General features: G+C 38.6%; 1 protein-coding gene across 4 annotated transcripts; it reads left to right on the top strand.

The window, feature by feature from the left end:
- Window positions 1-22,375, top strand: LOC119067038 (vacuolar protein sorting-associated protein 13B). Of its 4 annotated transcripts, none has more exons than XM_037169776.1 (28): window positions 1-159; window positions 214-391; window positions 463-1,940; window positions 1,999-2,794; window positions 6,662-6,848; window positions 6,902-7,051; window positions 7,114-7,429; window positions 7,506-7,710; window positions 7,947-8,554; window positions 8,618-8,821; window positions 8,892-9,151; window positions 9,212-9,512; window positions 9,572-10,515; window positions 10,575-10,731; window positions 10,791-12,073; window positions 14,290-14,378; window positions 15,888-16,161; window positions 16,248-16,386; window positions 16,444-16,659; window positions 18,712-19,064; window positions 19,141-19,312; window positions 19,384-19,666; window positions 19,733-19,887; window positions 20,061-20,202; window positions 20,264-20,433; window positions 20,502-20,989; window positions 21,055-22,033; window positions 22,093-22,375. In XM_037169776.1, the coding sequence occupies exons 1-28, from the start codon at window positions 73-75 to the stop codon at window positions 22,288-22,290; spliced, it is 10,812 nt and encodes a 3,603-aa protein (XP_037025671.1). In that variant the 5' UTR covers window positions 1-72; the 3' UTR covers window positions 22,291-22,375. The 4 variants fall into 4 exon arrangements, with proteins under 4 accessions (XP_037025671.1, XP_037025669.1, XP_037025670.1 ...); XM_037169774.1 differs by having other exon boundaries at window positions 19,730-19,887; XM_037169775.1 differs by having other exon boundaries at window positions 19,384-19,669.
- Window positions 22,376-27,007: the final 4,632 nt, after the last annotated feature.

Here is a 27,007-nt window from a genome sequence, read left to right as displayed (position 1 = left end):
TGTTTTTTTTTCTGCGTGAAATTAAAGAAGTGATTTTTACTTCAAATATGATTTAAACAGTTGTAAAATAATATGTTCCGAATTGAATCATATATAACGCCCATTATTCTCAGTCATATTGACAAATATGTTAAGGACTTCCGACCGCGAGATGCCCAGGTATACTTATACAGTGGAAGATTTTGAACATTTTTTTTGAAAATAAATTTTTAGGTGTCGTTGTGGGGTGGTGAGGTGGTTTTTCAAAATTTAGATGTTCGATTGGATGTGTTGGAAGAGGAACTTCAATTGCCATTCAATTTCGTTTCTGGTCACATTCACGAATTGACGGTAAAAGTGCCATGGACCAAAATTGCATCGGAACCTATTCAAATAACAATCAATACGATAGGTGAGCCCCATTGTAAAACATTTGTTTAGCTGTCGCGATCATTCTTCAAATTTTTTTGTCTTTACTTTTAGAATTTGTCTTAAAACTAAAAAACGATTCGAACGTATCGGCACCGAAACGAAAAAAGTCAACGAAAACTGATGTTGATCAGCCGCTGCCTGGTTACATGGCCAGTTTGGTAAACAAAATTGCCAACAATATATCACTGAAGCTGCACAACATTATATTGAAGTACGTGGAAGAGGACATTGTTGTATCGATGAACATCCAATTGCTGTCGTTCGATTCAGCCGACGATGATTGGAAACCAGCCTTTATTGACATAAGCCCAACGAAAGTATTTCTGAAAAAAGTCATCAGCATCACAGATCTGACCATTTGCTTGGATAAACGAAATGCAATGGGAAAGATTGATGTTTGTCAGGAGCCGATTTTGTATCGTTGTTCACTGCAGATACGAATGTTGCGAAAATACAATTTGTCATCGCTACACAAGTCATCGTTAACCAGAATCGATGTCTTCACCGACAACATTGAATTGAACATTTCGGCACAACAATATCCAATGTTCATTCGATTGCTTGTGCTGGGAATGACGTTAAAAGAGGGTACACCGAATGTTCATCAGATGGATACAGCCACCGACGACGAATATGGCGACGAGGAAAATGGTGAATCGATGCTGTTATGGGCCTGGAATATGCTTCCATCGATTTTTCCGGTTGAAAATGAGGACGACGAAGATGAACAGAAAGGTCACTACTTGCATGCTGGCTTGTATGTCACTAATTTTAGCATTACGATAAAGTCGCAAGAATACACCACCGACAATATCGTCCAATCAACGAAGAAAATCAAATATCATCCAATTTTACGGATTTCGGTCAGTGGCATCTATGCGGATGTAGTTACACTGGGCAACCGGTGGTTCAGCATGAAAGGCGGAATATCGTTCATCGGTGTGTATCCACTGGGGATGTGCACTTGCGGCAAAAAGCACAATATCACCGCTATTCACACGTCGGCCGACGTTCCGTTTGACCACAAATTGTTTTTGAATGATTCACTTCAGGATCCCAATTCATTGGAAAATAAAGGAGAAAATCGAAATTATGATTTTTCGTGGGAATCATACTATGCTGAACCGTTGAATGATTCGGCCATGGGAAAAACGCCGGCGCTTAGCTTCGATGTTGTACACTACATTGACGTCCCCGACGATATGTCCCGATCATCGATATTGGGCAGTGACTTGGAGTACAGTAATTTGTCGGAAAGTTTTTGTGTGCGGTGTGTGGTTGGACCATTTAACTTTAAGTATTGCAGCAGTTTCATTCACATCATGGATGCGTTAAAGGAATATTTGGACTCGTATGACTATGTGCCGTACGGCGACGATAAGTGTGCGATCACATTGAACCAATTGAGTCCACCATTGACTGAAGATTACGATGCGTTGATGAGCGACATACCACTGAAAGTATTTCAACTGAAAATTATGCAGCCGGCAATTGAATTGATTGTCGAACGGGAAGAATCTAAGATTAAGGTACGTCGACTTTATGTGGCTCAGTGAAATGTAAAATTAAAATTTGTTTTAATTTCAGATAAAAAACGACAATTATTTGATGCCACTGCTCACCCTTGAATGCCAGGAAATCAGTGCCAAATGCACACAACCCTACTATCCTCAACGGTTAGTTCATACAGCCTGTCAACTTCCTGCTCCTGCCGAAAAACTGCTGGATCACTCATACACCAAATGGAACTGTGATGCGAAAAAGCTCTCAGCGAATATCGTTTGCGGTTTGGCCAAACATAACGTACTTCATGTGCCCAGTGCCAACATCACTCTGAATCAATTAATCAAACCGGAATTTTGGCAGAAAATCACATTACCCACAATCCAATGCAATGTTAACGTCGACAAAATGATGGTTAAGTGCAACAAGCCACAAATGATTTTGCTGCGTTATTTGGTGAATTCGCTGTCGACGGGAAATCTTAATTCGTTCCTTTTCGAGTCATCCATTCTCATGGACATGCACAGGAAGGATTTGGTAATTCTGGATCTATATTTTGGCCGTATTTACGCTGCTGTCACAACATTTGAGCACACTATCGGCATCACTGGCAGCATGCAATCGTTTTACGGTTATACTTACACAATGAAGGTCATGGAATCGATGCCGGAAGATCAGCGATTTTTGGCGAAATCAATGGTTTTGTGCACGGGAAATGACAGCATTGATGTTGTGAAATTCATATGCCAGTTACCAACGAATGCGACGAATTTGCTACATCCGCCAATGGTAAAGCTATGCTTTCACGTAATTGACTTTAACATCGATCCCGTTCTGTTGGAATTCTTCGATTATCAGGCGGAATACTTACAGCGACAAGGTTAGTACTGTTGTCCGATGTAAGCTTTTAAGAGTTATATCGCCAAAACTTCAGGTGATTTTTTTAACTTTGGGAACAAGCGGATCCGCTTTTAATGAGTGATAGCTCGTTGGATTCGTTTTTCAATTCTAGGGAACACGTATCTTTCACATTTTCTAAAAAAAAATGGTTTTCTGTGAAAAGCGTTCAAAAGTGAAGACATGTCAGAGGGTACCGAAAGCAGTTTTTCCACAATAACTCAAGAAAAAATTATTTTGGTGCAAGTAGATCCACGAGAATTATGACTAAAAATATAGTGAATGTTCGGAGAGTCCGGATTCCCTGCAGCTTCGATGTTCCACGGAACTGAGTATGCGGTGTTGTAACTGGCCTCACCCATTATCGTTTCACATATAAATTAACCCAGTAATTTTGTGCTGCAAGCCTACAGAAGTCGTGGAAAAAAAGTTGGTGACAAAATGAAGATTTTTTCCTTCTTGCTGGAACGGCACTACGACAGTCATTTTTATATCGTCTACTATTCTTTTCCCTTATCAATAGAAAAACGTTTCGCTATGTCGCGAATATATGTCGTTAAAACAGATCCTTCTTCTTCTTCTTCTTCTTTTTCAGCCTGTTTCTATCCACTGCTGGATGTAGGCCTCTCCAACTTCTTTCCATTTCGTACGATCCATTGCCATTTGCTGCCAGTTTGTACCTGCAATATTCTTAATTCCGTTTGTCCATCTCTCTGGTGGTCTACCTATAGCTCGTCTTAAACAGATCCAATGTTAGTAATATCAAGAGAAAAATTATTAATTTTTTCTCGGAGGATTTTAGTCAAATAAAGTGTTAGCACATGACCTCAGGGGTGCGGAACAGTAATTAGTTTTTCAATTGAACCAATATTTGCTACACGACAGGAGTTTGGAAAAACGATATTATCAAGTGGGAGCAAACGGTTTTCCAAACTCCTGTCGCGTAGCAAATATTGGTCCAATTGAAAAAATAATTACTGTTCCGGAGTCCTGAAGTCATGTGCTTTACGCTAGCGCTAACTTTTTATTTTTCTCTTAATATTACTGACATTGGATCTGTTTTAACGACATATACTGGCGAAGCGTTTTTTTATTGATAAGGCAAAAGAATAGTAGACGATAAAAAATTATTGCCGTAGTTGCGGGAATTGTTAATTATTTGTACTGGCGCTCATCATTACGATTGGTTAAATCCCACATTTAAAAAAGATGAAAGTTGAACTTGCAAAGATTGTTCTGTTAAGTAAATGGACAATAAAGTCGACAGTGTGCACACCCCTCCTCAACAAAAAAGAAGTTTTTCCGAAATGCACCCAAAAACTAAGAACGCACATCGATTCAGGGACCTATTGGGAGCTCAGAACAGCATTCAGAAATTTCATGCACCCCTCTGAAACCGTTTTGTCACAAAAATTCAGTGAGTGAACATTTTTTGATCGAAGTTAATTTTTATCTTATAGTCAGAGGTCATACCTTTCTAACGATACCCCACTCAATGTATTTCATGAGAGAAAAATCACTTTGTTGACTTGAAAATTGTCGTGAAATTGCCAACTCGAAAACAGGCTAATAGTTAGGACAGTCATATTGAGTCTTCATATTTTTCATATTTTATTTGGCTTATAAGGAACGTAGACAAAACGTTTTTTAAAGACAAATTTACGAAAATGAATACTATACTTTCTTTGATTACTCTATTTTCGAGTTGGCGACTTCACGACAATTTTCAAGTCAACAAAGTGATTTTTCTCACATGAAATACATTGAGTGGGGTATCGTTAGAAAGGTATGACCTCTGACTATAAGATAAAAATTAACTTCGATCAAATATGTTCACTCACGGAACTTTTGTAACAAAACGGTTTCAGAGGGGTGCATGAAATTTCATGAAATGAAAAATTTTGTATGGTCCGATTTTACTGAATGCTGTTCTGAGCTCCCAATAGGTCCCTGAATCGATGTGCGTTCTTAGTTTTTGGGTGCATTTCGGAAAAACTTCTTTTTTGTTGAGGAGGGGTGTGTGTGAAAGTGTTAAGTTAGCATTTTTTAAAAAGACCAGTCCAAAGGAATTTAATGTTTGGCTCTTTTTCGGAGATATTTTACGTCAAACTTTCTTTACATCGGTTACACAAAGCTTGAGAGTGACACTATTTACACAGTAACTATAAATTAGTTGCTGATTCCACATCACAAGAAAACAATAAGAAATAATTTTTTCTTGAGTTATTGTCGAAAAACTGCTTTCGGTACCCTCTGACATGTCTTCACTTTTGAACGCTTTTCACAGAAGACATTTTTTTTAGAAAAAGTGAACGATACGTTTAATCAATGTCTCCAATGGGAAGAAGTACCAGAAGCTTGGGAAAATGCGGTAATTACATTGCTGCATAAAAAAGGAGACATAACAAAGCTGGAAAATTACCGACCCATAAGCCTATTGTCAACACTCTACAAGTTGTTTATGAAAATCATTACGAAGAGGAACACTAACAAGTTCGACTTCTACCAACCTGTTGAACAAGCTGCTTTCAGATCTGGTTTCAGCACAAACGACCATTTGCAAGTGATGAGAACGCTTATTGAGAAGTGTCGTGAATACAACATCGACATAGTCTTGCTATTCATAGACTTCGAAAAAGCTTTCGATTCAGTGGAAACATGGTCGATATTGGACGCATTAGACGAATGTAGAGTAGACTCAAGGTACTCCAACACAATTCGATATGTGTACAAAAATGCTACTTCATGTATAAAACTTCATAAGAGCACGGAGAAATTCAGAATTGGCCGAGGTGTAAGGCAGGGTGACACCATTTCACCGAAATTATTCACGGCGATTCTGCAGAGTGTTTTTAGGAAGTTAAACTGGAGTAAAATGGGAATAAAGATAAATGGAGAGTACCTGAGCAATCTCCGCTTCGCTGATGACATTGTACCGATAGCAGCGAATCTAGGTCAGGCTCAGCTTATGCTACAACAGTTAAGTGAAGAGGCAAACAAAGTTGGCCTCAAGATGAACTTATCGAAAACCAAAGTCATGACCAACATCGGGGACGATAGAGAAATCAAAATTGGTGACACTGTCATTGAACGAGTCGACAGCTACGTATATCTAGGACATAAGCTGAAGTTAGGTCTGGACAACCAAACTGCAGAAATAAGACGTAGGATTGGTCTTGCATGGGCAGCGTTCGGAAAACTCAGACTAATTTTCAAAAGCAAAATGAATAATAGTCTGAAACGCAAAGTTTTCGACACTTGTGTCCTTCCAGTGCTCACTTATGGAGCGGAAACGTTAACTTTAACGAAAGCATCCGAAGAAAAATTGAGAGTGACACAAAGAGCCATGGAACGGAGTATGCTTGGAATAACACTCAGAGACAGAATGACGAATCAATGGATTCGACAACAAACCAGGGTCGTTGATGTCATGGAAAGAATAGCATCTCTGAAATGGAGCTGGGCGGGACATATTGCAAGAAGGACAGACGAACGTTGGACCAAAAAGATCATGAACTGGCGACCATATAAAAGACGAGCTATAGGTAGACCACCAGAGAGATGGACAAACGGAATTAAGAATATTGCAGGTACAAACTGGCAGCAAATGGCAATGGATCGTACGAAATGGAAAGAAGTTGGAGAGGCCTACATCCAGCAGTGGATAGAAACAGGCTGAAAAAGAAGAAGAAGAAGAAGAACGATACGTGTTCCCTAGAATTGAAAAACGAATCCAACGAGCTATCGCTCATTAAAATCGGGTACCGCTTGTCCCCCAATCACCTGAAGATTTGGCGATATCACTCTTAACAAACTTTCAGCAAATATTTTATTTGTGACTTTTTGGCAGAAACCAAAGCTCCGAAATCTCCAAAGAGATCGTTCACTTCCGAAAAGCATCCGCAAGTGTCGAGGAAATCTGTGAACCGTCCCGAATCTGTGCATTCCAGCTCCGAGCCGACCGCAACAATGACGCTCGTTTACCGACCAAAGTCTGTTAAGCAAGCACCGAACACCAGTATTGATTTGATGAGTTTGTAAGTTCAATTCGTGTTGGTGACGCTAGACCGTTAACAACATTTTCGTTTAGGATAAACATCTTTCGCTGTTCGATTCTCCAAATTGAACTGAAGGAACTATCACTGGTAGTACCCAACAAGCCACTAAAGCTTTTGCATCCGAACAGCAGCTTGTCGAGTTTACAAAAGAAAAATCCGCAAATCAATCACATTGTCTTCAAGTAAGAATTTTGAATTTGATAACATTCCAGACCCCCTAGAAATATACCCACATCCGGTCTAGGCTACCGACCGTGGTCGTTAAGTCATCGCATGTTCGAAATAACACCGTCGATTTTGAGCAAAAATTTCCCATTATTATTCCGGACGCTGTGTGGAACCACGACAAAGACGGATTTCCATGGATATGTTCGCTCGCGGATTTAACGTGCTATACGATCCAAAACGACAGCAAATTTGATCTATTGACACCATTCAAATCTACGATCTCGATAGCCCTAACACGGAAACGTAAAGATGAAAATGAGTCAGTGTACGATCATTCGTTTGCTATTCATATCGATACGCAACCAATTGAATTTAACTTTTACGAAGAACAGGTGAATGACAATCGTTTAACAAAAGATCTTTCGTTCGAAGCAGCCCAATTTTAATGAAATTCTTCCTTCTTTTCAGATTGCCTTCCTAATGTCGTCGATCGGCGTTGTAAATAAAGTTATGACGACGACGTTCTGTATTGATGAGCGTACTGAACTGCCTGCCTTAGAGATATGCGAACGATCGAACACCACAAATTATCATTCGGATTTAAAGGAGTTTTTCGGTACAACAAAGACAAAGAGTGAGAATTCCAGCGATGATACTGTTCAAGTGGAAGAAGGTAAGAAATGTCGTACAGGCCGAGGTCCCAGGTCTTTTTGAGTTGCTTGTAAGGCCAAAATTGTTACATTACCCGATACGAAAGACATTCATTTTTGAGACCTAGAAGGACCCTACCGATGGTGTTGAGAAAGAAAATGTTCTTAGTATCGGGGAAATCATAAGCGACACCGCCGATCCGATTTTTGAGTTTTTGGTTTTCCACCAGCGCAGTAATCATTCAACTTCACCCCACAGAAACTCTCCAATCCAAACTAACCACATGGATTCAGTGGACATTGGCTAAAATCTCACTAAATTTTCACAGTCGCAAAGGTGATCAATGTCACAAGTTTTCGATCGAACTCGAAGATATCATCACCAGCATCGATAATCAAGACATTTACGTGAAAGTGAAAACGAAAGTGGGATTTCTGACTGGTACATGCAAAACGAAATCCACAACGAAGGACGAATGGGACCGTAACGATCTGTTGGGTTTAACCACAATTTCGGAAGGATTACGGGACAATTTGGATACATTCCTGGAAATGACATTCACCAAGGCGATGATATCGAACGTTCACACCAAGTGGCAAACAAAGAAAAAGGAAAATTTGAATTTGAACGACTCGATAACGGAAATCAACGTCACAATGCAAAGAATCGACATGAAATTAGATATCGAAATGTTGACGACATTCATGCCAATTGTTGGCCATTTAGTTTCAAATAAACCCACCGAATCAATGCCAACGAATGTGATTAGTGTGACCGATATTCCGCTAGTCTATTTTAACAGTAAAGGAATGCAAATATTTGTACCGCTAAAGGCTTCCGATCAGTGTAATGTATTGATTTTGAAGGTGGGCCAGCGGATCAGTTAAACTTTCGCTTATAACGTTCAACTAAATGAATTCCATCCACAGATTGATTCCGTATCAGTGAATCCAACCGTTGAAAATCCACTGATCCGCAAACCGGTACGGTGTGACATTTATTCGAAGGCAGCTCAGCTACGAATTTTGAATATGCCCGGGTCAAAGGTGGAGGACAGACAATACGAAATTGTTTTCAATAAAATTTCAGTTGGGAGCGGTAAATGGGACGAAATTCTACGATTTATGAATCCGGTACGTTCGCGATGATGTTCACTTTCGCTGTTTGCACAATGAAACGGTCAATTAATTGATCTAATTTTAGAGTGAGTCAGATTCCATGTACTATGAGAATCCGGCATTCGATTGGAACCACAAAACTGAGAAACCATCGATTGAAGTGAATGCAATATTTTCCAACTTCAATTTGGCTGTTCAGTACGCTCCGTGCATTGTTTTCAAAAATGTGTTAGTTTGCGGCGAGTCGATAGAAGTCAATTGCTTATCTGATCTGATGGTGGACCTAACAACTGAGGAACTACAATTGTTTCATACTTTGCAGGGCAATTTGATGCAATTGCAAGAGTAAGTATTTGTTCGTGAAGTGGATTTCTTTCCATGCAGCAAATGAACCGAGCATTTTAGGTCCATTCCAAAGATGCGAGAGTCTAGTAATGTTAACAAGCTAACACTATCTAGAAGAGCATCCAACAAAAATGAACCGCTGCCAAAGGCATTTTTGAAGAACGAATACAATGCACCCGGCACGAAAAATCTGGACAATCATCTCACCGACTCTGGATTTGAATCCTTCGAACGGTATTCGGGTCTAAAATACAAGAGAATAAAGTCGCGGGCGTCCGTCATTAAAACTGAATCGAAATTCGTTCCCTTTGAAGTATCGTTTGTCGGTGGTAAATTCAATTTGAACGTTTTTCAAGTCAAGGTACATCCGGATCACTCGGAAACCATCCCATTTGTACTCTAAACATTCACTCATTACAGAAATGCGAAACATCTGTGGACGCGCACCGGTATCCACTGTTTTCGATAACACTGTTCCAGCCAAATATGCTGATCGCTCAAAGTTCGCTGGACAAAACTATTCAATTGTCACTGTTCGATTTGAGTTTTAAACTCGGTTCGAATGATTCCGATGCGCAAGACAAATTCAATATCACCGTCTTTGATACGCACAAAGGCAATTTAAATGTCCTTGGCATACCACCGTCGTTAATCTTGTACAAAGAATACACGACACCAAGTGGAGACAAAAATTTAGACATTCACATCGATCGACCAATGCGATTATATCTTTCGCCCGCAATTCTCGACCAACTGTTATCAGTTAATTTATTGCTCCGTGTCTACGTTGGACAAGGTGAATTCCAACCGGGGAACGTGATTTCATCGTCGACTACAATTCAGAACATAAAAAACGGCTTGCGAGATGCGAGTCGATTTAATTTTTCCATAGCTGAAACCGATCTGGACTGCACCGTACTAAACGAATTTAGTTTGAAGCTGTATTTGGCGAAAATGGCAGTCAAACTAAATGTGTTCGATTATCCAAAGCGCTTGACGCTGGACGGATACGTCAATTCTCTGGTTGTGTCAATGGATCGGTTTGTCATTGTTAATCCACTGTCCGTCAATGTCATTTGCGTTTTAACGCAAGAACAGTGGAAGAAGGCGCCACTGGTGGTTTGTAAAATTAGTTCGCCATGCATTGATGTTAACATTGCACCGCAAAATATTGTACAAACGCTAAAAGCAAGGAATTCGTTCGTTGCCTGTTTGGAAAAATATGTAGCCAAAACGCAGTTACGACCATCCACTCTTACCGCTCATCCTCTCATTGATTATTCAAATTTGGTTCCCATAAAAATACCGAGACACATACCGTCATCAAATTTGTCATCGGAGGAGCACTATCAGGACGATTTGAGGTACAGTCGAAAGTTATGTCGAATTGTGTCCGTCTATACCAAACGTATTTTGTTTGTAGGGCTGGCGCATTTCAGTTTATTGATTCAAATTCCGATGAGACATTACCGCAGCCGTACCAAATACAGATTATATCAAAGGCTGGCGGTATCATTTGTTGGCGATATCCTCAACCTAGAACGCTTCACTACATGCAGATTTTTCCGATTCCGATATTCGTACGTGAAATGCTATTTGATTACATTCCGTTTTAGTGATTAATTAAAAAAAAATTTAGAATCCAGCCAACGATTGCATCAAATGCCGCTTGGAATACTATTCCGAACCACACACCGCATTCATAGTATATTGTGAATTCGTCCTGTCCGAAAAAGAGGTACAAGAGCTGAAACTGCCCAACGTAAGAGTGTCATCGGAAATTTGGCGTATCGTAGTCTTCCAACCATTCGTCTCGATTGACGGACAATATTTCCAAGAGGAAAATTCATCTGAAGACGAAGAGAGCGACGAAAATCAATTAATATTGGAGAAGTCACTAAAATCAGTGTCAGAACCTTTCACCACTCATGGAATAGACGATTACCTAAACAGGGACACCGATTCGAACATATTCCATCTAAATCCACGTGCCTTAGTCGGTTGCATCCGAATCGATTCCATATTCAGTTCGGTATTGGTGCCAAACATTCAGTTGGTTACTGATGTATCCCATTGTTCGTTGACGATCAAAAATAATTTAAATTTATCGGATGGTTCGATGAAAAGCGTTCTGGGACAGTTTACTGCTGTCGGTGATGCGAGCGATACACATACCGTTATTAAGTTTAATGCAACGAAATTGAATTCGCATTTTTGTTTGTTCTACGACAATAACATAACGTTGCAGACCAGTTTCGTGTTCAGTACAAATGTGATTGACTACAGCTATTTGGTCATGCAACCATTGATCGAAGACGTTAACATACAGTTGTATTACGAGAATACCGATAATGTCAATATTCATGTCGTCACAGATGAGCTACGCATACGATATGGAACTTCCGTTGGACATTCGTTGGCTGTAACTGAACAAATATGGCGACAAATGCTAACCAACACCATACCACATACCATCTTTGTGATGCGATACATAATTTGTAACTGTACCAGCGTTCCGTTACATTTTGGTCAACATTTGACAGAAGAATCGATTTATCTTAAACCGAATGAATGTTGTCTCTACGCATTCCGGACCGATAAACTGGAACAGAAGATAGCATTTTCGTTCGGCGAAAACAAATGGTGTCCGTCGGATCCAATGTGTGTGGGAAAGGATGATGTACAATTTTTGAAAATGGACGAAGATAGAATTTTGATCACAAAAACTAAGAAAATATCCGCTTCGCAAAAACGGATCGTAGTTAGGGGACAAATTGAGCTGTTAAACATGAGCGAACAGTCGTTTATTGTGCAATATAAAAATGCGAGAAACAAAGAGGATGCTGTGGAATTCTCACTGGATGGCAAAACGTCTACAAGTATTGTTCAACCAAGTAATCCAGAAAAGGATTTCTGCATGAAGTAAGTGCCGATATTTAATAACAATGGGCCAGGGCCGTCTGAACTTTGACAATTTTGACGTACAGCAAACATGTGTTAGCGAGCTAGCGAAGAATAGATATTTATGCCACAAGTTGAGAAAATGGGTTATTTTCGTCACCACTTCGTGTTGCTCACACGTTAGTAGTGGTTTGCGCACACGATATGTTGCCGGGCTCGCTTCGCTCGTAGCGGCAAACTCACATTTAGTGCACAAAACAACCCCATTTACTAATCAAAAAGAAAATAGGTTGATGCACATTGTGCAAATAGCCAAAGTATTTTAAAGAGACTATTTGCACGCTAAAAGTAAGCTTCACTCACTTTATTAATATTGTCTTTCGACGAATTTTGTAAAAGGAAATATCACTCCTTTATCGTAGCATTTTGTAGAATGTAGTATTACCACTTCATTGTTACAGTCTGTAAAAGTAAATATCACTTCCTTTTCGAAGCATTTGTAGAAGAAGTAATACTCTTCATTGTTACATTTTGTAAAAGGAAATGTCACTCCTTTTTCTGATATACTGGGTAGATTTTGTAATAGGAGGCATCAATCTTTTCCGAAACATTTTCGTAACGTTAACTATTTATCGATTGAAATTGAAAACAAAATAATTTATCGAAAGATACTTGCACGCTGATTCACTTGTAATTTTTTTTTCAATCGTTGTAAATTTTCTTGCAGCCTTTTCGGTTTTTCATTTATGGCTTTTTCTTAACAATTTTCTTACCAAAATATATGTAATATGAAACTGTTTGAATAATATAAGTTACTAAAATTGACAATATTCGGTTTCCGTGAAATAAATACAGTTTCTGGTACCAAGCTCTTCAGTGTGCAAATAGTCACTTTATAATACTTTGGCTATTTGCACACGGTGCAAATAGTCACTTTATAATACTTTGGCTATTTGCAACGTGTGAAAATAGAAACTGTACTATAAAGAGACTATTTGCTTCGTGTTCAAATAGCCAAAGTATTATAAAGTGACTATTTGCACCGTGTGCAGCGAGGCTTTTCCAAGAAAATATTTAAAATTAAAGATTTCGTATTTTCAGAACCTGGGAACTGGGAACACATTCTAAGCTAAAAAATTATTGATTTGAGGTAATCCAACTTTCGTCGCCAATATTCGATGTACCAAAATCACAACTTTTTGTCAGATAAATATCAAATTTAGATGTCCCAAATCAAATCAGATGTTTTGTTTGACTCACAGCGGTCCATTTAGCATATTGACAGACAAATTCCGCATGGAATTTTTCTAGCGATTATATCGCATTGGTAACGTCCTAAGTTCACTCAAGCTTCATAATTTGGGTAGTTGCGGTGTGTTTGGTGGCTGCAACGATGTACACACTGAATGAATCGTATGACGTAACCCAAATAGGATGAATTTGTGTACATATGTCTAGCCTACATTAAGGCGAGATATCAATTTCGCACCTAACTTTCCTCAGAGAGTAATTACATACTTCGAGGCGTGGTTCGGAAGTCACGTAAAGCCGGTGGTCCAGACTGAACTTGTAATTGGCTGTAAAAGGCTGTTAGAACGGTCTCAAAACCAACAAATAAATTAAATTAAATTAAATTAAATTTAACGTTTAATTTATATTTTTGCACATTTTCATCGAATTTTGTAGCAAGATTAAAGTCTTCAAATCACCATTGGGTAACTTTGACGACTGATTGTAGTATTTTTTAAACTCGATCTTTTTTGTAAAAAAATCTGTGAAGTCTGGAGATTAGATTACCATATGGACTCAACTTTTTATGGACACTGAGCCCACCGTCAAAAATCCATATATGTGACGGGGCCCGGATCCGACGAAATTTTCAAAAATCGATCTGGCGACAGCACAATATGTTATTTTGATTTTTTTTTTCTTTCATAAAATGATCAGGTGGACCAGCTGAGTGGGTTTACGGCTGAGCCTTAAAAGAAATAAGACATTTTGTAACTAGATAATTATGAACTTATTAGATCAATTAAATATCGTACAATGATGGCGTTACGTCAAAAAACATAGGTCCGCCATTTCGTGTGCATTTTGAAGGCGAACCGTGGAATAGTAACCCAATTTTAGAGCGTTTTCCTCGTCAAGATTCCGATTTCCCATTGTTTATTATGATAGTAGCAGATTTTAGCTGTCTACATTACTTACTCAATCATCGAATTATGTTTATTTTTCAGCCTCAGATTGTTTGACAAACATGGTAGGGGCTGGTCAGGCGACATTCCTCTGCACAAAACATCGAAGAACATTCCTTGGCTTGTTAAAGGTACTTTATTTTACAGACTGAATGCGAGTCGACAATGGTTAGAAATTTGGCTCTTGCGCTCGCTTTTGAAGACTGATTTTTAATTTCAAAAACTTTACACGCCATAGATCCCCTAGTTTTTTGAAAAGTAAAAAAAGGGTTTCTGGTTGCATGTACTTTCAGGGCAAATAGGGTCTTTTTGGGGTTTGGACGCACGACGAATTATGAGAAGTTGAAATGTTTAAGTGCTTATATTGAATCGCAGATGCAACCAAACTTCCGTAAGCTCTTCTTTCCTTGAAAGTACAAGCAAGTACCTTTCATATGACACCCCTAACGACCATGAACGTTTCGTGTAACTCGAAAAATTTCTGTAAGAAAAGTGTAAGTTTTCAGTCTTTTTTCGGTTGAAAACGTCAACTGCACATATCTCAATGTGGATGAATTTTAAACCCAATAAGGCTCTATTTGCCCCGAAAGTACATGCAATTACTTTTATAATGACACCCCACACGACCCTGTACGGCTCGTGTAACTGGAGAAATTTTTGTAAGAAAAGTGCATGGTTTCGGTTTTTGATCACCTCACACTAGCCACACAAGCTTCGAAGAATTTTTTTGAAGGTGGTTTTGGCTTCTGGGGTCGAATACCTTACTGGGTAATTAAATTTTCGATCACATTGTCCATGCAAATATTGTTCGATGAAGTGACAGAATTGACCGACTTGCCGACAGCGTCAATCATTGATAGTCCTGTGAAATAGTGCTCAAATCCACAATTTTTTTCAAGCTATTCTTCTAATGCTTCTGAACCAGGTTTGATTCGGTTTTTCGGTTTAAAAAAAATGCCTAATAGTCGAAAGCCGTTGGTTTTAATTTTGCCGCCTCTTCGAGATATAAGTTGAAGTTGAATTGCTTTAAGAGGCATCGATGCTCAGCTCTGACAAAAGTGTGCAGTTTAACGAAATTTTCATAAACTGCTCAGTTTTCTCAGAGCTGGCCAAACTGCTACAACCAAAACTAATTTTTATTTTCAGCTAACATATTCGTGGTCGTTATTGCGGTTTTCAGTAAAGCATCGATGCCTCTAAGTACATATGTCGGTAAAGTAAAAAAAGGGGCTATAGAGAGCTGAATGGTCCAGGGTGCTGAACATACTAGACGGAGGACTGTTTGTAGACATAAATTTGCTTCAGCTGTTTTTCAGCTCGTCCACTCATACTTATACGTCTTTCTTTATACGGTTTTAACACAAATTCATGACTAAATTTCACCGACGTCGACTGTAGTTACATATTCTTGGCCGAGAAATTCTTTATACCGATTGTTTACCATGAAACCATTGTGTCTGACCTAGAAAAATTGTAGTAGACAACATCCATGCATTTCCATTTCCGAGCAAAGTCGGAGTACTTCCACTAGTAGATGCTATACATTTTCAATTACTTTTTAGAAAGCTATGGAATGATAACGGCAAATACACTCGCAAAACTTAATACTAAATTTAAATCTAAAATTATGTGTTCATCAGTTCCGACAACAACCAGTCAACATCATTACAGCTTCTGGGTTCGAGTGCAATGCGAACCAATTTCCAATCAAAACTCTAAAAATGTTCAAAATCAACGGATCTTCATAACCATATGGCCTTTGTTCGTGTGTCGTTCGATGATGATTAGTAGCACGACTATTGTAGACAAAAATTCAACCATCGATTACAACCTTGCCGGATACGGTCAGTCCGTAGAATTGCCAATGGCTGCGGAGTATGAAACGGAACACGAGCTCAAATTCAATTCTAAATTGTGAGTAAAATATGGCCTGATGTTTGTCGAAAGAGTTTGGATTATATACTGACTGTAATTATGTTTTGTCTTTACAATCGGAAAAGTCCATTCACATTGTCTTACAAAACAATCGATCCGAATTCATTTTTTACTATTCCGGAGAAGCTTCAAAGTATTCTGGCGACAAGCACTGAACTAGAAAAGACCATCGATGTTAATTGGCCATGTTCAAGAGAAGAAGAGGTGAAGCATGACAATTATATTTAAAATTTTATATTTTTCGCTAAATTGCTCTTTCAGCTGAGGTGGATGCGTAGATTAAGTGGAGTAGAACACCCACCGCCAATATTCAAATGTTCACCGAGTCGAAAATTATCTTGCAGTATTTTAGTGGATTTATTGCCTGGCTGTCTATTTATCAATTCTATTGGCTGTGATATCAATCTAGTCAATTCAGCGAACAATCAAACTTGTCTAATAGAATCGAATAACATTGCTGTTCCATTTGAACTGTTGGTAAGTGTAAAGTTTACGAACAAGCTTAAAAATAGCCATTATACAAATGGCAGACACTCGAATTGTGTTGATCTAAGCTGAAAATGGGTTTTCGTCTCGGATCAACAAAAGTCACACGGAAATTCGACTTTTCAACTTTTTGTGATGGATTTTTTTGAAAGTGGACCAGGCTCCGTCGGAGCTATTTTTATCGACTCTTTGTTTACATGCCCAGATAGTCCTTAGCCTCAATAGTCTAAAACCGCAGTCGTTTCATTTTAATATTCTTTTATTGGCTGGGGAACTTCCAACAAAAGTCGATAAAGGGTGTTTTTTTAATACATGATTTACTGTCGCTGCAGGCTATGGACATACATGTGTGTGGGCTCATTGTACCTTTCCAAACAAAAATAATGTTTCAGTCAAAGGCCGGAAAGTTTGATGAACTTCAAATTCTCACACCTGGCGAATGTTTATGGTTAGATCAGTGTATAAAACTTCATAAAAGCACTGAAAAATTCAGAATTGGCAGAGGTGTACGACAGGGTGACACCATATCACCTAAGTTATTCACATCGATTCTGGAGAAAAACACAAAGAAATTAGACTGGAGTGAAATGGGTATCAACATAAATGGAGAGTACCTGAGTAATCTCCGTTTCGCAGATGACATCTCCCTGATGGCAGCTGATCTAGATCAGGCGCAAATTATGTTGCAACAGCTGAATGAGGATTCAAACGAAAATCATGACAAACATTGACGACGACAGAGACATTAAAATCGGTGATACTGTCATTGAACGAGTCGACAGTTATGTGTACCTAGGTCACAAATTGAAGTTGGGTCTAGACAACCAAACTGCAGAAATAAAACGTAGAATTGGTCTTGCATGGGCAGCGTTCGGAAAACTCAGGCTAATTTTCAAAAGCAAAATGAACAATAGTCTGAAACGTAAAGTGTTCGATACGTGTGTCCTTCCTGTGCTCACATATGGAGCGGAAACGTTAACGTTAACAAAAGCTTCCGAAAATAAATTAAGAGTGGCACAAAGAGCTATGGAACGAAGTATGCTTGGAATTACACTCAGAGATAGAATGACAAATCAATGGATTCGACAACAAACAAAAGTCGTTGATGTCATGGAAAGAATAGCATCTTTAAAGTGGAGCTGGGCGGGACATATTGCAAGAAGGACGGACGAACGTTGGACCAAAAAGATCATGAACTGGAGACCACCTAAAACACGACCTAGAGGTAGACCACCAGAGAGATGGAGTAATGGTATAAAGAGAATTGCAGGCGCAAATTGGCAACAAGTGGCAACTAATCGTTCGGAATGGAAAAGAATTGGGGAGGCCTACGTCCAGCAGTGGACAGAAACAGGCTGAAAAAGAAGAAGAAGAAGTGGATGCCCTGATAGAAGCTTAACCTAGCTTTACAATAATACCCCCACCTGCCATAGAAGTGACAGGTTCAGGATACTTTTTTTTTGGGTACAAAGTGAATGGTGTTCCAACACGCGAAAGCAAAATATTTATTTTAGAAAATTACACGAATTATGCTGTTTTTGATGTCTGTATCCACTGATCTAGCCATAAACATTCGCCAGGTGCGAGATATCACCTTTTGAAGTTCATCAAAATTTACAGTCTTTGACTGAAACAACATTTTTGTTATTTTCGAACAGAGGTACAGGACATGTAAGATATCTGTGCTTGCCCAATATCTCCTGGATAATACCTATCTAATGAACCCCCACATGTGTATGTCCATAGCCTGTAGCGGCAGTAAATCACGTACAAAAAACACCCTTTTTCGACTTTTGGTGGAAGTTCCCCAGCCAATAAAAGAATATTCAAATTAAACGACTGCGGTTTTGGAGAATTGGGGCCAAGGGCTATCCGGTCATGTAAACAAAGAGTCGCCTAAAAAGTAACTCCGACTAAGACTGGTCCACTTTCAAAAAAATCCCTCTGTCTAAGAAGTGATCAGTGGCAAGGCGTATGCCTTAGTTCGGTAGTCTCTGTTGACTAGCCGTTTCTGAGTTTCTGATTAAATTTCCCATTTCACAGAATTCATTTACGATAACATTCATGTTCCCAAACGATGTCACATCTTCATGTCACATCAATTTGAGTGGAAGTAACTGCCGGAAAAACTCCTACTACGATTTACCTGACGTTGGCTCCGTTGTCCTGCAATTGCTGACAGAAAATGGTGTCAGTAAATTTGTTCTTACATCTCTGAATGAAAATGGTACTCGTGTGTTCATCTTGTCGCCATTCTTTGTCGTATGCAATCTTTCTGGGGAACAATTCGACTACTGGGCGTTTTGTGTGTCATCGAAGGACAAACATTCGATGTCTGTTTATAATACGAAAGCTAAAGTCCATGCGGTTCCATGCAATAGTAAAATAAGTTCGAGGTTGGTGTTGCCTTTTTTGCCAAAAAAAAAAACAAGTCTCGTAGCTTTTGGGTTGATAATTTTCTGTCATTACCAGCAACACTAAAGGAATTGGTATTCTAGAATTCTGTAACTTGTCACATCAAAGAAACCATTTGTTCAACTACTTCCTTGCTATTCGGTGTAATACTTCAGAATTTTCAATGCCATTTTTGTTAAATAAAACAGTCAGTCGAATCGGTTTCTGTGTCAACAACGGCAAGAGATTTGTAAGTCCAGTTCTGCAAGCTTTTTTATCGGTTCAATTTACCAAAACATTTATACTTTCCCCAAATTTTAGGTTCCGTTATCAATGTGCATCACTGAACACCAAGGTCAACATTTTATTTGCATTCAAGATGACACTGCTCCCACCATTGAGTTTGAAAATCGTACCGAGCTCAATTTACTTTTGGCGCAATGCGATCTAAACGATTCGATAATGTCACCAGTGGAACACATCAAGGACATTCATTTTGAGTGGTTGCAAACCGTTCCGTCCAATGCTACCGTATTCTATACACCACCCAGCATAAATGAACATTTTCCGGAAAAGTCCGACAGCGAAATTGCAATTATTTTGGGTTGTGTGAACAGTCCCGTTGGTGTCCATTTAGTTCGAAGAAAATTGAATGTTTTCATTTCAGCAGCAGCAACTACGAACGCTAAATGGAAATGGTCCGCACCTATTCGTATCTATGAATCGAACGAATTTTTCTTGGACTTACCCTCGCATGGCGATGTGAAGGTTATCACCGATTGTCGGAGGAAGGTGGTTAAAATAATTATCGAAAACATCAACTATGTAAGTGGCTATCAGTGAACTTAGATCACCTCAATTATGTTCTATAGATCAGTTAGTCAGTCAAAATTACCTCCACTGATGATGATCATAGAACACAATTTTGAAGAAAAGTCGTAGATTGGTGGCCGACCTAATAGCTGTTATTCGGGCTTTTATCTGTAATTATCTTCTAGAAAATGGAATTTAATGTGAAAGACATCCGAACGAAAATTCTACATCCAAGTGAACGTGTTACAAATTCAATGGACCAAGCAAACGGAGACGATTCAATTCTTGGAGAGAGTGTCAAAGCATCGATTCCGAATACTGACGATGGTAAAGAGAAGCTACGTCCGACTTGCAAATGATTTCTCATTGATTTTACATTTGTAATTAGCGTTGGTGTCGTCTAATCAACGGAACGTCGAGTCGACATGCGTCAAAATAGACTTGTTCGTGAAAGGATTCAGCATTTTTCTGTATACAGACAACGAGGACAATAATTTAATGAAAACTGAACTGATTGCTTTGTACTTGGACGACATAACATTCTTCTACACAGACAAGGTACGTTCCAAAATAATTGTAAATTGAGCTGGGTAATTAGTTTCCCTTGAATTGTGAAACTTCAGCAGGACCGTAAAATGGAATTGGACATCAGGAACTTTCAAATCGACAATCGATTATTTTCATCCGGAAACTTTGATTTTCCTGTCGTTCTATGTGCACAAAATCCACCCACCAAATTAACTGCATCACCGTCTATATTTAGTATCGACGAACTGAAATCGGACGACACTTCAAAATCCGCTTGCAATTTAAAAGTTCTATTTTTCTGTGACGATAACAGCCCGGAGGAAATTTACTGCAATTTCCAGCCGATACGGGCATATGTAGAAGACAAATACATTAATGTGCTGTTGGATTTTTTGGTCGAAAGCCATCCGTCGAATTTGATTTACAAGCAAGACTTAACCGTTCAGCGAGAATTTTGTGATCGTGGCGAAATATTGATACCGAAACTAGTTGTATTGCAATCAACTGCACTGTCTGAACCACTTCGAATTCGTCATGTTCGAATCGAACCGTTGAGCGTTCTGTTATCTGTACACACGTGCATAAGGTAATTGGTTTGCGTTTTGCTTCCTTGAGCGATGTAACAGCGCAATTGATCTCATTTGCTTTCAGAATGTACATAGCCTTGGACCATAGCCCATTAGACTTTGCTCCATTCGAACGAAATGAAATCTTCACATTGCCAGTACGTTTTGGCTATAATTTGGGTATGCATTACGTTTCCGGAGCAATATTTGGCGCTGGTTGGGTAGTAGGATCATTAGAAATATTAGGCAGCCCTGGCGGTTTGGCTCGTTCAGTGTCCACTGGCTTAAGAGATTTCGTTTCAATGCCAGTTCAAGGTTTACTGCGCGGTCCATGGGGATTTTTTGTTGGCATAACACATGGATCGGCATCGCTGTTGAGAAACATCACAGCTGGAACCGTTAATTCTGTGACTAAATTAGCGGCATCAGTAGCTAGAAATTTAGATCGATTGAGCTTAGACGACGAACATTTGCAACGCACAGAAGCTCTAAGACGATCGAGGCCGCAAGGAATAACACATGGCTTCGCACAGGGACTAACTGGACTCGGTATTAGCCTTCTTGGTGCTGTGGGTGGATTAGCTCGACATACGCTGGAAGCAACATCATCAGTTGGAGTAGTTACTGGCTTGGGTAGAGGGATAGTCGGCGCTGTAACGAAGCCAATCAGTGGTGCTGCTGAGCTAGTAGCATTAACCGGTCAAGGAATGTTGCACACGGTCGGTTTCAATCAAATGCCGATTGCTAGAGCTGTTGATGTGCAGAAGCTCGACTCCGACGAACCGAGCCCGGAAAAAATTGTCGGAAAACTGCTTCCTCGGCTCATCAACACTGACCAGGTTTTGTTTCTCAGTTTTGCTGCTTTAGAAACGATTTACGGGCTGAAAAGTGTATATGTTGCGCTGACGACGTCATTGGTGGTGCTGATATCGCTAGAGAAGGATGAGGTTGTGGAGATAGTGTCAATGGAACGAGCATATCCATTGATCGATGAAAACGACAGAACGCTCATCAATTTGAATGTGACTTCTGAAAATTTGGATGAAAGTACCGAATTGAAAGGGGTAAGTGAATTCGAATTTCAATGTATAGTTACATGTTTCAGTGACATGTTCACCGTTAGTTTCAGTATGGCAGGGTTTTGCAATACATTCAAGACTCCACGGAGGATTTTGTAACGCTGACACCAACAGAATTCTCGAAAATTAATTTCGGAGTGCCTAAGGCTGATCACAAAATATCATTCTTTATGGACCAACATCTAGCACAGCATTTAGTGAATTATATTCGTCTGTTGCAAAATTGTAAGAGAAAGAAATAATTCCGGCAACGCCACGATGACAACGATATCTCCGTGAAATTGTTTGTTTGCATATTGCGTTTTGTTAAATTATTTTGAAAATGTTGTTTTCGTTTTTTCTTGAGAAGATTGTCTCCACCACCAGCACCATCGCCATCTAAACTGCGATTGATTGATTCATTGATTCCCAAATATTTTTCGTTGGACAGTACAGATTAAATTGTTTTCTTTTCTCTTTCGACAAATCTTTTTCGTGGGCAGGTCCTAATATTTTTCATTGGACAGTACAACTGAAATTGCCTTTTTTTGAATCGAAGTTTCCGTGTTTAGACTTTGCTCATACTCGAGCTAGTACAAAGACATACGTTTGCTTTAGAGAGGGCCGAATGTGTACGACAACGAAAAATCAAATTTTGAACAATCTTGCATTGACTAAACCTGGTAAAACCGTTGATACATAAAACGTCCGTAACGCTTGTTACCAAGATAACTCGAGTAATTCTCAACCGAATTTGAAAAGTTTTTTTGGCGAAGAATGAAATTGATGAGGTTAACTTCGTAGATGGGCAATATTGTAGTAGTGAGATATGAGTAATTACTCATTATATTAAGTCTACACAAGTTTATCAAGATCAAAACCGCCTAGAACTTTTATTTGGCTGGTCGATCAGACACATATTTTCATTGGATATATATCTTCCCCTTATTGCCACGAGAACTTGAGTAACTCTTCACCAATTTCACTCGAACTACGATCGAACAATTCAAATTTTCTGTACTTCTCAAAGAGAGCAAATAGAGGTATTTGCGGTCAAAAAAGTTCATCGCTCCGACATGCTTTGTTGTTGTTTGTGCTGTCATTGTTGTTTTGTCTCATTTCAGTTTAAAATCGCAAATAACGGCGTTTGTGACTCGTGGTGAAAATGGAATTTTTCGGTACACGTCGTGAGCTTGTCCTAGAGGCGGAGCCGAGCTTACGACAGAACAGTTCAATAAGTTTGGAATAGTTATTTGCATCACTTGGATTGAAACCACGAAATTACAGTATACGTGTGAATTCGTATACAGAGACTTCGTCTCGACGAAACATACATGCTTATGCAAAAATTATTCTCTCGGTATACGAATTCACACGTATAATGTAATTTCGTGGTTTCAATCCTGTGATGCATACAATTTTACACTTGTCACACCATGAAATACACAAACAACAGAACCAAACATAATACACACCGTTCAAGGTTGAACTTGAATGTATAGAAGAAGAATGAGAATAAAAACGAAACCGAAATTACGCGATATAAAGCCGAACGAATTGATCGTTCGATGTGCATCACACTACTCGTTGATACGGAGAGTAAGCTTCGCCTTCGTATCAAATTTCTCTCTTTGACGAATAACATAAACAAACTCCACCATTAAGGAAAACATCGCCTGGATCCCTAGACCTGTTTGCAAGGTCTGCTGAGAGAGAACTAAAAAAGTGTGGTTTCCGATAACTTTTGACGCGTGATATTCAGTATTTTCATGGTTTGGCGAGTGTAAAAAATATTTTATCACATACGCGCGGTGTTCGGCTGTCAAAATTACTTAACTAGAAGCTTAATTCAAAAATTACACTTCAATTCTATGTTGTTGTCTCGTTTTCGCTTATGTGATAAAATAGAGTACACACTTGTCACTATCAGTCTCGGCAAGCCTCGACTTCTTCGTGACAAGTGTGTGATATATACTGTCTCTCGTGTGTCGGACCCTCGGTCGGAGACTTGGAGACAAAGTTTATCTAATTTATCAACCGACTTCAAATAAAAATTCGATAACGTTGAGCGATCTAACAGTATTTCCCGAAAGAACATTTTTCTAAAACACGATAACTTCAGAATAAATTAGAGAATGTGAAGTTTGAGACCCAAGCAAAGCGAGGGTCGCAAATCACACGATTTTGTTTTATAATTATAGCCGTACGAGTGAATTTTTATACTTTTATTTTCCTCGGCAAGCCTCGACTTCTTCGTGACAAGTGTGTGATATATACTGTCTCTCGTGTGTCGGACCCTCGGTCGGAGACTTGGAGACAAAGTTTATCTAATTTATCAACCGACTTCAAATAAAAATTCGATAACGTTGAGCGATCTAACAGTATTTCCCGAAAGAACATTTTTCTAAAACACGATAACTTCAGAATAAATTAGAGAATGTGAAGTTTGAGACCCAAGCAAAGCGAGGGTCGCAAATCACACGATTTTGTTTTATAATTATAGCCGTACGAGTGAATTTTTATACTTTTATTTTCCTCATGGTTACAGTCTTATAGTAACTACTGGACAATTTTAGCATTGATTTTGTCAGAATTAGTCATATTCTTTTGGTAGATTATGCACATCTGAAACTGTTCACGCTATTCTACATTTTTTAAATGCTTCTATTCATAGAGTGTCCAGCCCGTGTTTTATCTACCAAAAACAGATATATCGAGATAAACAAATCGGCCCTAGAGGGATAACATCGAGATTATCGTTCTAGTCAGATAATATATATTATGTGTTAGCAAAGATAAACCCAAACTCCCTCTCCGAGCTGATGCATAATGTTAGTCTTACCACATAGAGACATATAAAAATAATTACTTCTACCGATACCAATACAATTATGAACTCGGGTAGATCGATCACAGCCAATTTCACAAATATGGAATATTCGTTTGAATTTAAGGTGAATGCAACAATGCTTTTTAACACATTTTTTTCTGTACCAATTATATGCTTTTATTTGCTTAACTTCAAAAATAAACAATTAAGGCCATTATTGCGCCAAAAATTTAAATATTTACATGTATTCGTCCAACTTTTTCCTTGACCGTGTAAGCAAAATTGTGGGTTTTTTGGCTTTGGTAGATTTATCGGTCCAACTCATTTACAAGAAATGAAACAACAATTTCTTGAGACGTTTCGCACCTTTATTGATGCATCTTCAGTCGTTTTCGTGTCTTTCTTCTAATCATATCAACATTTTGCATCAAAAATTAGTTCCGATCGTAAAAACACTTTCAAAACATAAACAAAAATTGACATGTTTAAATATTTACAACTGACAGTTACAAAAAAAAACACCCTATCTTGCCTCCGTTTAGCTAAGCCTTTTGTAAATAATTTAAAGTGAACACGCAGAGAAAACAGAGTGCTTTTTTCGTAGGTGGAAATCAACAATTAAAATGACCCACTGCGCGGTAAGTTTTGATATTACACTTATGGGATGAATTCCTCATTATTCAAAAGTATAGGTTAAATAGACGTACGCCGTTACTTGTGTTCCCTTTTATGTCTCATGTATTCATGTCATGTAGTCTTATAGCAGAAAAAAATCTTACTCAGTGTGTGGAATACAAAAACAAACATAAATTGAATCAGGCAAAAGCAAAGTAAAAATCACAATAGCACTAGTTCGTTTTCTCTAGTTGTGCCATCCGTACTTTCATAGCTGAATAAGAACCAACATGAAATCAAGATAGTGCGGTCGAACGGTGCGATGCATTTTATCAAAAAATTCATTTTTAGTTAAGAATTTATTCGCAAGTTTTATTGACGGAGCTCAAATTTGCAGTATATATAGTGTGGAGTCAATGACCAAGGTAGATAAGCGGGGAGGTAAATTCAATTCAATTCAATTTGGTTTATTAATTCAGAACAAAAAGGATAACTCCTTATACAAATGTTCAGAGATAATTCAAAATCAGCAGCTTATACAAAAAATACAAAAAAATAAATTAAACAAAGCAAACTAATAAACGACATAAATGTACATAAAACCGAATCAGATTTGCGGTGGCACGTAAGTTCGATACAAACACCATCTATCCAAACTGCATACAGTTTGTTCATTTCATTTTTACACAGTTTCTAAAGATTGTCGATATGTCAGAGTTTTTAATGTACCCAGTCAATTAAGTTCTTCCCAAATTGCGCAATATTTGAATTCGCGATAGAAATTTTAAATTTTGCGCCAAAAGTTCATAATTTGGGAAGAACTTAATTGACTGGGTACATTTAAAACTCTGACATATCTAAAACTGTGTAAAAATGAAATGAACAAACTGTAGTAACTTGGGCCATCTGTTTAGAGATGAAACGCAGTTCCCCCACGAAGAAGTCATACTGAATTTGATTTAAAAAAAAACGCAAGTAAATCGTAGTCAATAAGAAGGTGTCATCGGACTCAAACTAATGCTGTAAACTTTGGGTAGATCCTAGATTTGCAGTTCGCCATTTCATTAGATACGCGGGATCACAACCACTTCTGATGATTTTTTCATAAGTTTACTACATTGTCATGGCGACATCAGAATTTTTTGTATGCAAATTCGCAAATAATATCATCAAGTATGTTGTGTCATCCATGTATACAGCCTTGATAGTAAGCCCATACTATCTATCTTGGATGACGCCACTTGTGTCCCATTTCACAGTGCGTAAGTGGATATCAGCACTTGCGAAATGAGGACGTGAATCGAAGCACATTCATTGGCAGGGCACCCAGCCATGTTTAAAAATGACAGCGCCATCATGCCAACTCTTCTTTCATTTCATTATTCACTTTTTCTTTCAAATAGTAATCCCATGAACAACGTCTTCCACACGCTTCAGACATTGAAGAGATGTGTTTTTTCAATTTTTGTTTTGTTCAAAATCCTGAAAATCATTCACCATACGAATTCAATAATCTGGCAACATTGATCTGACAT

Source organism: Bradysia coprophila, assembly GCF_014529535.1.
Source record: "Bradysia coprophila strain Holo2 chromosome X unlocalized genomic scaffold, BU_Bcop_v1 contig_117, whole genome shotgun sequence".
Taxonomy (NCBI): Eukaryota; Metazoa; Arthropoda; class Insecta; order Diptera; family Sciaridae; genus Bradysia; species Bradysia coprophila.
The sequence above is the reverse complement of the archived record's forward strand: the minus strand, read 5'-3'. Positions and strand labels throughout refer to the sequence as shown.